The following is a 12,100-nucleotide window of genomic DNA, read 5'->3' as shown; positions in this document are numbered from 1 at the left end:
ATTATCCCACACTCCAGCATTCCTCCCTTCCTCTTCTACCCAAATAGGAACTGATATGGGATTGCTGGGTTCTTGTTTTATGAAGCAATTACATTTAAAAACAATCACAAGCCACCATTGGCTATCTCCATCATTTCCCAAAAGAACAAACTGATACCAGAAACATAGGATGAATATGACCTCAGAGGGAGAAAGCTTTATGAATAACTCACTACATTGTTTCTGTTTTTATCACTTTGTTGCTGGTGTGTCACAACCTCTCTGTGGACTAGAATTGGGTAATGGACCAGGATTTCAAGCCCACTCCCTCACTGAATTCTGGTGTTCCAGCACCATGGATAAAGACACCTATACCATCAACTAACAAAAACATATCAGAGCAAGTATTTACTCTAGTAAGATTTTAGATAATTTATTACTATTTATATCATTCCAAAATCTGAACATGTTTCATGTTCAATTTGCATTTTCCTCCTATGCAAATGCATGTAGGTTTCTTCTTACACAATGTAGGATAAGTCAGTTCCAAAAAAAAATCCTTTATCAAGTTTTACAAACGTTAACCTTTGCAGGCACAGATGTTTCATAGATAGATGAGATAGATATAGATATAGATATAGATAGATGTAGTATATGCTGGCTCTACCTGGTTATTAGAATCGAGATTCTTTTTGGACATGTTACAAATAATATTAACCCACACCCTTATGTTAAACCCTTAGTTATCTTATCATTTATAATGTTCAATTGCAATTTTTGTTGGCATTACTATCTCCCTTCCAAGACAGTAAACATTTGAGGGCAGGAACTAGCTTTCTCCATCTTGATATCCTGACAACTAAAGCAAAATTTGGTCCATTCTTAGACTCTTATAAGTATTTGTTGAATGTTTGAATGAATAGCTCTACTTAGGTTATGTTTCCTGAAACATCACAATTATATATAGCAAATCCATGGTACTATTTTATGGTTTTTGATGGAAGTAGTAACTCAATCTGTCCTTCAACACTCATTTATTCATTCTTTGTACATATATGAAACCGTTACTATCTGCTTCCACGGTGCTAATTACTCTGGATAAAAGAAATGAGCAGAATCTAGTCACTGTATTCAAGGATGTCAGAAATAGTTCCATTCTGGAGTTCATGTGATCTTTTTAGCACAATGCCTTATGGAAATACATTCAATTTTTTGAATGATACAAATATAAATGATCTAATCACATAAAATATCACTAAATACTTGCTCTGATACGTTTTCCCTAATGAGACTAAAACCCGTTTGTCACCGTAAGTGGTAATATCCACTCTACTTATGTAAGAGTCCTCCCCTCTAACAAATTACAGCCACTATCCCCATGACATGGTTTACTTAAATTGGAGCCTTAGCCTTATGCATTTGAAATGAAACAATAAATCTGCTTACTATCGCAAGTCTTGTTGTATTTGCTGTTCTCCTGTGGAAACCCTTCCAGTCGGCACTGAAAACGATGCTGCCAAAATTCTTGAAACCAAGGGTTTCGATGGTTTGTTTCTGGCCGGAGCTTCAGATAATAATCATCAAACCACTTGACATCGGGAGACTGGAGCTTGATTGTGATGCCACCAACAGCTTCTCGCTGATATCCATCTGTCACATCATACCTGTCAGCCCAGCCATCACTGTGGGGAAATAAAAAACCCCTCAGCTTAGAACAGATACCTCCTAAGCAAATGAATCAATTTGCTTTCCTTTTGACGAGATTAGTCATTAAATGGATACCTTAGGCCACATGATGGTCCAATATTACACCGAGGTGATTATTGATATAGCAGCTTGTTAGAATAAAAAGTGCAGTAACACCATGGAAACTTTGGGTCTAAGAGTGCTAAAAGGAACTAACTTCACTTACCTTAAACTGCAGAGAATAACCTGAAGATTCTGGCAGAATTTTACTGGTTGCAAAATATAGTATATACATGGAAGCTGCATAATATCATCATTCACATTTTTAATTGACATTTAATAGCCAGGTCAAGTTAACTTTGAATACATTATTTTCTTTGGCTTTATAATAGTAATTATAATGATAATAAAATAAGAGTCAAAAATATCATCCAACATGTCTAATATTAATCATCCTGTGAGGCAACATTTTTGTTTGAATTTTACAAGTGAATAATAGGTTTAAAAAACCGTTTGCTGATTATGGTTACTCTATTATATGTTGATTTGCCAAGCCTCAAACTGAAATCTTTGTAGTCCATAGTCCATACACTCTTTCCTATGGAATTTCTAAAATACATTAAAAATGTACATCTGAAATCACATTTTATATTAGAGTGCCCAAAAGAACTTCTGAACAGTGTGCCATCAAAAGTGGTGAAGGGATCATACTCCTCAACATAACTATCATTCTATGCACTGATCACTCAAAGTTATTTAGGAATTTTAAGATAAAAGGATTTGAAATCAGAGGGTCGTATTATAATGCTAGAGGAAAGTATAACAGAATAAGAAAAAAGTCTTCTACAGTGATTTGGAAAATACATGAAATATAGTATTGGAAATAAAAACAAAAGGCATGAAAAGATGTTTGTATAAAATTTGGATACACCCTAGGGCATCTAAGGAAGAAGGAAACTGACTTGTCCTTCTTCACTGCCACTGATCGGATATACACAGTTTGTGCTGTATGTCTGCTGAAATCCAGTGGTACTATCTTTCCCTGGAAGAAGTGCAAGTGCTCATTAAAGAAGTATGAGGAAAGGGACAATTTGACTAAATCACGAGTAATCTCAAAGAGAGAAGAGAAGGAATATAGAGAGATCTAAGGGGAAGAACAGACTAGAGCCTCCTAAATGCAAAGCAGGAAAAAGTGTTAGGAGGTGAGCTGGGGGTAGGGGCAGAGGGTACTAGGGAGAGGACGTGGGAAGAGATTTACACTACCAATCACTGCTTACCTCAGTGATATTCAAATATTTCCATTTAACAGAATGTTAATTTATTTTTACTTTCCTTTCATTGCATTTTTGCCCTTAACATTTTTTTTTTACTATGCAGAAAGCGTGGTCCAATATTTTGCATATTCTGTAAGTAATTAATTTAAATTATACAGAAAGCATGTACTTTTTCCAGTATGCTCTGCTATACCAACTTTAATATAAATATTGATAATTGTGAGTTATTCCAAAGGTCACATATTACTCATTAAGATATCATAAGGGCTTGAGGTGACTTGAGATATTAGCTAGGGCATCAGTGGGTGGAGAGAAGGGAAAAAACAAACAAAAAGAACACTTTTTTTTCTCTAAGTCCTCCTTGGCAAAAAGATATTTCATTAAAAATTACCTATAGTGAAATTTCAAAAACTTTTGTGGCAGATCAAGAAAAAAAAATAGTAATGTAGTATGTTTTGTCCCAGTGTTGAATTTGGTTACTTCACACATTATCTTCCCTCAAGTTTCCCATTTTCAGCTCCAGAAGATTTTATTTAAAGCTGACAAGTTGAAATGAAGTGGGCTTGTTTGCCTCATTTTCTCCTCTGTTTTGGAGGGTTTATTATATCACTGAGATGAGAGTGTGGGTCTCATTGGCACTCAAGGAGCTGCATGGGCGTGTTGCAAATGGGACAGGAAACTGTTTGTCAAGCAGAGCCCCATTCTCCAAGGAAGTGGGAATTTAAATTGCTCCTTTTGTTAACATTAGCTCGCTCTTATGTAACACTATGATTATGAATATTACATAAGAAATGTAAGATTATAATGGCTCCAATTTACCCTTCACAGTTCATTCACTGAATTTAACAGGGATTGTAAAAAGTTTGTCTTGATAAACTTTTTTGCAGGTGATATTTCCATAAAAGAAAACTGTCAGGATGAGAGTGATAGTTTACCCATTTCTCATCATGTACTTTCTCTTTTTTTTTTTTTGAAGTATTTATCTTTTCTGTAAGTTTAATAATTTAGAAAACTATGATGTTTTATTATTAGTCTTCCAAGTTAGAGTTGTGAGTTTAAAATAATTTTTGTTTCAGATGTTGCCAATTAACAGCAAAATATAAATCATAAAGGAGATAGTATAGAAACAGAAAATCTCAATATCTATGTGACAAAACAGGGTCATGCTATTTAAAATTTTTGGATAATATCTGCTATGTTGATCCCCCAAAAAACAGTTTAACACTGACTAAATTAGAGGGTGGTGTATTGACTTTAGCTTATTAAATATTAACATTTTTATATAAATATATCTTTAAGATTTGCATTAAGATGATAGGGCATCTCTAAGTATGATGCAATAAATTGAGCAGTAAAATGAAATGCAAAGAAAAAACCTTTCTACCACCTAAAGCTTTCTATTACTTTGATAGAGTGGACCTTCAATATTCTAGTACTGCTTTAATTCTTTGGGTGACATGTATTTTACCAAAGCAAGAGAAAACAGAGGGATAAAGATAGGGAAGGAAACTAACATTTACTAAAAATCTACCACATTTAAGTCACTTTACTAGATTTATTATTTGTCCACCCATTCAATTTCTCCCTCTTCTCACTGGTGGGCATTTTGTCCAACTCCTCATAATCCATTTTATTCTTTTCTTTCCAGTTGTTTGAATATACAGTTGGTCATCATTATTTACAGATTCTGTATTTACAAATTTAACTGCTTGCTAAAGTTTATTTGCAATACCAGAATCAATATTGGTGGCATTTTTGCAGCCTTTCATGGGCATGCAGAGAGTGGCACACATTTGAGACTACTGAAGTGCACGTCCCCATCTGAGGTTGAAAAGGGTGATTCTCTGCTTTCTTGTTTCAGTTCTCATACTACAAACAAATGTCCTTTTCAGTATCTATTTAGTGCCATCTTTTGCAGGTTTGTATTATTTATTGGTGACTTTACTGTTTAACTTGGCCTCCAAGAATAAAGCCTGATGTGTTATCTAGTGTTTCTAAACATAAGATGGCTGTAATATACATAGAAAATACAGTCAGCCCTTCATAACTGTGGGTTCCATATTCACGGATTTCATCAATAATTAATTGAAAATATTTGGAATAATAAAAAAATACAAATAAAAAACAAGACAGTACAATGACTATTTATATAACATGTATGTTGTATTAGGGATAATAATTAATCTAGAGATGATTTAAAGTATAATGGAGGATGTGTACAGGTTAGAAGTAAAAACTAAGCTACCTGATACAAGAGACCTGAGCATCTTTAGATTTTGGTATTAGTGCGGTAAGGGGAGGAAGTGTCCTGGAACCAATTCTCTGCAAATATCAAGGGACTAGGGATAACTGTATATAGACAATACATATGTTAAAAAAGCTGCATGAATAAAGTGCTGTTACTGCAAGTTCAATGTTAGTGAGTCAACAATATATATTAAATAAGGTGTCTTTAAATAAGAACACACAAAAAGCAAGGTTATGTTTTGACTAGTTGATGAACATGTTGTGACTAAAGACTCACGGCAACCTAAGCTTGTATTTCCTCTAGGAGTAATGGTCATTATTCACTAATTTACTGTTTGCTGCATGTTTATAGAACATTACTGTGAATAATAAAAATTGGCTGTAATTATATATAATCTTAATCTGGATTTTTTTTTAGTCAGGTTTGTAGCCTTTCTTTGGCTATGGAAGCAGAATAACTTGAACATTTAAAATAGAAAAAGCATTCTTAACTTACTTAGCTTGGCTTAACTAAAGGAGGATTCTTTGTACATATGTACTGGATTCTCAAAACACCTCACTAGCAGATACTTAGATCCTTTAAATATTCCCTGCAGACATCTTAAGGGCATGCTAACCTAGCAAGAATTTACTTTCACTTTTTTCCCAAGATTGCATTACCAAAAATATACTCTCTTTCTCTACAATCTACTCTTCCCCTTTCTCCTTTCAACCCTAATTTCTATGATTTCTCATAATGAGAAACTCATGAAAGCTTAATTTTTCTTCATTTTCAACAGACAGTTCTTGTTTAAAACAAAATTGACTCTTGAATTACTCTGCTATTTTTTTTTCCTAGGTCTCTATAACTGTCCTTCTTTTCTTCAACATTTATTAGATATCTACCCATCTTAGACTAAATTATTTTGTCACAATCAATAGTCCCAGTATATCACTAGTATAGAACAGAGGTTTATTTCAGCCTTTATATTCACTGCAGATGGCCTGTAACTCTGTTCTATGTCATCTTCATTTTGAATTTCAAGTCTAAAAGAATAGTGTGTTTCTTGTAGAGCAGGAGTCCCCAAACCCCAGGTTTCAGACCAGTACTTGTCCGTGGCCTGTTAGGAACCTGGCTGCACAGTAGGAGGTGAGCCCTGGGTGAGTGAGCATTACCTCCTGAGCTCTGTCGCCTGTTAGATCTAATGCAGAGGCATTAGATTATCATAGGATGGTGAATCCTATAGCGCACTGTACACGTGAGTGAGCTAGGTTGTGCGCTTCTTATAAGATGGAACAGTTTCATCCATGAAACCAGTTCCTGGTGCCAAAAATGTTGGGGACTGCTGTTGTAGAAGGAAAAACAGATATGATAGGGGAATCATACAATGGTTCTTAAGATTCTGCTTAAAAGTGGCACATGTTATTTCTGCTCACGTTTCACTGACTGAACAAATCACATGACTAAACCTGACCTGAATGGGACAGGCATCAGCGGTTTTTCCTATGGAGAGGAGCAGTGAGTATTTTGAAGAAAATGCAACTGACAATTTCAACTATGTGTTGAAATTGTATTGAAACTGAGAAGAAACATGAGTTAAATAGGTTTTAGAGACTATGCTCCAGCAGTTCACAAGTCTAGTGGAGAGATGAGAAAGGAGGACAGACATAAATAAGTGACCATATATAAATGATTATTATGGGCATGTGCTAAATGCAGTGGGAGAGCAGATCAATAAATAATTGACCAACACTTCTTAGGGAGATAAGATTTGAACTAAGTTTGAAAAGTGTGAACAATAGAGCGATACCAGCATTTTGAAATATTGTTTTCTATATATTGAAAAAAAATTGTTAATCAAGGAATAGTGAATACGGAGCATTGCAGCTATGTAGGGTGCACAGGTGAGAGAAGTAATGAGAGGGTGAGCTGAAGAGAATCAGTTGTGAATCTTCTTTTGTGCCATCCTAAAGATTTCCAACTTTGTCATGCAGGTAATGGGGAGCCAGTGATGGCTTTTAAAGTGGGAAATGATACAAAGACATGATGAGAAGTATATGAACTCTGCTAAAAGCTTACATGACAGATCAGAGCTGTTGGAGATGAAGGTTAGGGAATCAAGTTAGAAAATATATTGCAATGGTCAATAAAGCCAATGGAGAATTGAATTAAGGGAGTGGCAGTAAGAATGAAGAGCCCTATTTATGAGGAATCTTAAGGTAGAACCTCTGAACTTGTGGGGCATAGAAGGTAAAGGAGTATTTTAATGGTTTGTGGGAGGAGAATAACAACATTGCATGTAGCTCCATGTCCTAGGCTGGACAGTATGTGAAGAGAACAGGTTTTGTGTGAAAAAGGAAGAAAATGAATATGAGTTGGGATCTGTGATGTTCAGATTTATCTTTATATGATCTCTCACATTTCTGTTTCTCCTGGATTTCTACATATTATCTCCATATGCAACTGGTTTGAATGTTAAAAATGCAAGTTAACAATGTTCTTACCTGTGGTTCCAGTATGATATTAACCTACTCTTTTTTATTGTATGTATGTTTTTGCATGCAGTGCAATAGCTGTTGGCACTCAAAAATATGAGAAACAATGGTAATTATACATCTGTAAAGATTTATACCTTATACCATTATATGCTTATACTAAAAGTATTTTAACTTTATAATTATTTCTATCATTCATTATATTAAATTTATGAAATATAAAGCAGACCAATAGTTATAAAATAATTATGGTAGGATTTAACAACCAATTGGCTTAATATCACAATCTATTTTTGTTAGAGTGTGAAAGCTCTTGAGTTCTATATGCTAACAGGAATATGTAAAAATAAATCTTAGACAATTATGAAGAAAAAAGTCTAAGGATTATGGAATGTTAGGGCAGCAATGCTAAATAATTTAAAAATCTATCTCCGTTAATGAAATCTAAATCCATAAAATGCAGACAATACAATTTTTTCTTTCTTTCTTCATTTCCTATCAATATATGTTATAAGTTATTGCTACGGAAAACAGAAAAATACACGTGGCACTAAAAATTGCATTAAATGATCCTTTAATAACAGTCTCAATGTTTTACTCATTTCAATTTATTAATTCACTAAACATTTGAATGCCTCCTCTGTGCCAGACACTGGTAGGTTCCAGGCCATGCCCTCAAGGAGTAAACAGTCCATTAGGCATGACCTGCCTGAATGGGCATTGCCAGCTTCCAGTCCATTGCGTTTTTCTCATTCATCCTTCAAATTAAACATTCCCTTTCCTTTTTATTCAATCTTTCCATAAACAGTAGAAATCATTAGATTTCCAGTCACTGAATTATTTACTGAAAATTACATTTCTGTCTTGCCTCCCTAAGATTATTCTCTGATCACCTCAATTAGTATTCTGGATATTTCCAGGTTCTTAATTCTTACATTTATAATCTCTTGATTTATTTATATGGAAGACTAATTATATACAATAAGTATAGATTTCACTAGTTGAACTCTCAAATGGCAAGATGATTATTTATTAACACTACAACTCCATGGAGATTTTAGGAAGGCATCCCATGGTGCTACCTGTCATAGGCAAACAACCTAAGTACATTCTGTACCCAAAGGAGCAATACCAGTCTAAAAATGTTGGAATCTGAATGAATATTCCCAGAAGTTAGTGGTCATTAAACTTGTGTCAGGAAATGTAACTATGTGTGGGGCATGCTAGGCCCACACAGTTATTCTTGCCCACTGAAATCATTAGTTATGCTTATCATGATGAAACTGGTACACTGAGACAAACCTCACATATCCTGTTCATCGGAGACATAGAACATTGATTCTTATTCCCTAGATATGTTATAGTTTCACACTCCTAAGCCTTTGAGTATGCTATTCCTTCTGCACAGAGTGCCATTCTTTTAACTCCTCACGTTTTCTGATTTGATAAAATGTAATTCACCAAGCAGACAGATTTAGCTGGAATGCAACTTACCAAAAAGCTCCTCTGGGCTTAATGGTTCCTTCTGCTCTGCTTCTAAAATACAGTGACAGTCATTGCTTTATTCACTGAACAAGTATTGTGTAACTAATATTCTAAATGTGTGGATATAGTGGTGAATAAGGAAGGCAAGATTTCTGCTCTCATAGAGGTAACATGATGCTTTTAGTTTTGCAATTGTCATTGTATTAAAGATAGCTAAATTTATTTTTGCTTCCCCAAAGTAGACTATAAATTTTATACTCTGCACATCTTTGTATCCTTAATGCTTATTATAATGCTCAGCACATACCAAATACTCAAGAAATGTTTAATATAACTTGTTTAAAAATTAGGTTTTAAAAGGAAAACTTCAAATAACACAGATTTCTTTTCAGATAACTACATCTACTCATTTGTTAATTGAGAAAACAACACTGTCAAATGTGCCTTATAAAATGACTCTGAAAGGCTGAGTTGATTCCCCCCTGCAGAATGGTCCTCTCCATTATCTACCTGATGTTATTAAGGTTAATGAGTGTATTCATTAGGCTGCATCTCAGTATTTTTTTTCAAAATCTGTTTGCAACCCACATAATTATTATGGAAACTGCTGTTCTACCCACATGTAATCATCATCCTGCCAAATCTCTTACCAATAGCATTTTAACAGATATTTTGGGATTTTTAAAAATTCTAATAGTGGGAGTCTACTGACTACTAGGCTGTTTTCGTATAATATTGCTCCCTGCACCCCAGGAAGAGCAGGAAGTCTCAAATCTCTATACACTAGTGAAAATCAAGGAAAAATATTGAGACTCTATTTCGTTTTATTTTATTTATTTATTAGATACAGTCTCACTGTGTTGCCCGGGACGGATTCAAACTCCTAGGTTCAAGCAGTCATCCCACCTCAGCCTTGGGAATAGCTAGGACTACAGGCTTTGCCACTGTGCCTGGCTTTGAAATTTTAAGTTAAGGTTCTTATGAATATACCCCAGCCAACACTAAAGAATTAATTCCAGAAAGAATCAAAATTTAAAATTGTTGAGAAAAAGATAATGTTATCAACTGAAAATCAACTTATTTCTGAGGTGTATAAATCTCAATATTTCTCATCTCAAAGGATTCATAAAAAGTAAGTAGAGGTAGATTGGAGGAGTGATATCAGAACATTCAAAAGAAGGGAAAAAGTCAGGAACTTGAAATTTGTCAACTGTATACCATAAGGTAATTTTCATTGTATGGCTTTTTCTAAAGTTCTGCAGGCCTTAGAGATAATTATTAGCGCTAGTTTTTACATCTGAGGAAACTGAAGGATTAAATAACTTTATAACTAAGGAAATCCCAGGTATTAAATAACCTACTCAAAACCCCACGGCAAATGTAGAGGAGATATAAACTCAGATCTTGCAAATTCCAAAATTCCAGCACATTTCATACTTCATAAATCTGCTAAGTAATGACATACAGTAATGACAGCAGAGAACTGTGTCTTGATGAATTTTATTTAAGTGACTGACATGTATTGGAAAACAGGGATCAGATTGTAATCTGAAAATGTGTAGGTAAGATTCTAAAATGGCACCCAAGATCTCTGATCTTTGGCATATACACACCTGTCTTAGTTATTCAATCAAACACTCATCTGGATAAGTGCTTCTCTGGAAGGATTTTAAAGATGTATTTTAGGTTCCAAACAAGCTGACTTTAAAATAGGGATACTACCCTCTATGAATCTGATCTAACTAGGTGAGTCCTGAAAGGGACTGGTTATTTCTGATAACAAAGATTCAAATGAGAGGGACTTGACATGAGAGAGCTGGAGGAGAATCTCCATTGTTGGCTTTCCTGATGGAGGGAGCTACAGGGAAAGGAATGCAGGTGGCCTCTCAGAAATGAGTATGGCCTCCAGCAAACAACCAGCACCAGAATAAGACTCAAGCATACACCCACAGACCACTAAATTCAGCCAAAAACTTGAATGTATTTGGAAGCAGATTCTTCCACAAAGCTTCCAAAAAGAAATGCAGTTCACCAATACCCTGATTACAGCCTGTTTGACCCTGAGCAGAGAACCCAGTTGCCATACACAGTCCCCTGACATCCAGAAAGTATGAAATAATACATGCAGTTTGCTTTAAGCTGTTAATTTTGTTGTAATTTGTTACACAACAATATAAAGTTAATACTCACTTCTCACCTCTATTCTGCATTTCTTCAGTCAGAAGGCCAATGCCTGTTAATATTTGAAGAGATAAAATCTTAGGTGGTCTGACCTAATTCTGGGTGTGGTCAGTATAGACTGACTTACAAAGACATGGGGATTATAGAAAATAACAGATAGTAAGAGAAATCTATTAGAATAGTTAGAATATCCATCCTGTCTTGATTTTGGTTCTAGGATGGCAGGCTTAATGTCCTCTGGTTTAATGTCTTGTGGCTCCAGGGATGCTTCCTCATCATACATATCCTTTAAAGAGGAGAAGCTGATAAACATATTTATAAATAGATTGATTACGTTGTGTGTTACCCAATCTTTTGTTTCTCTCATCATATTATAGCCAGTTGGAGAAATGCAAAAATTGAGGCTATTGTATAAAATGTGCAACAACTTAGTAAGCAAAATGATCCTTTTCAACAGAGAAAACACTTTGAATGAGCTATTGTATCCACAGCTTTATATAACCTTTTCTGTTTTTTCATGAAGTTTCCTTTCTTAGGATGATCTTCCAGTTTTCATGGTATAAACCCGTCTTCCACTGAATTTGACTAATTCCTTCTGTTAAGCTTGTAAACTTTCATCAGTGGGACTAGTGCTTAGAGTGCTTAGAGTTTTCTGTTACATGACTGTGCTAGGATAACACTCACATTTTTTTTTTTCTTTTTTGAGACCAAGTCTTGCTCTGTCACCCAGGCTGGAGTGTAGTGGTGCAATCTTGGGTCACTGCAAGCTCCAC

The 12,100-nt window shown here is 34.9% G+C and overlaps 1 protein-coding gene across 1 annotated transcript in view; it reads right to left on the bottom strand.

Moving 5' to 3' along the window:
* GRM5 (glutamate receptor, metabotropic 5) overlaps positions 1 to 12,100 on the bottom strand; it is a 610,214-nt gene that overhangs the window by 147,788 nt on the left and 450,326 nt on the right. The window contains exon 4 of the mRNA XM_011984895.1: positions 1,426 to 1,661. Within this exon, the coding sequence (XP_011840285.1) occupies positions 1,426 to 1,661 (236 nt within the window). The remainder of the gene's footprint in view (positions 1 to 1,425; positions 1,662 to 12,100) is intronic.

This window comes from Mandrillus leucophaeus, unplaced genomic scaffold, assembly GCF_000951045.1.
Source record: "Mandrillus leucophaeus isolate KB7577 unplaced genomic scaffold, Mleu.le_1.0 Scaffold276, whole genome shotgun sequence".
Lineage (NCBI taxonomy): Eukaryota > Metazoa > Chordata > Mammalia > Primates > Cercopithecidae > Mandrillus > Mandrillus leucophaeus.
The sequence above is the reverse complement of the archived record's forward strand: the minus strand, read 5'-3'. Positions and strand labels throughout refer to the sequence as shown.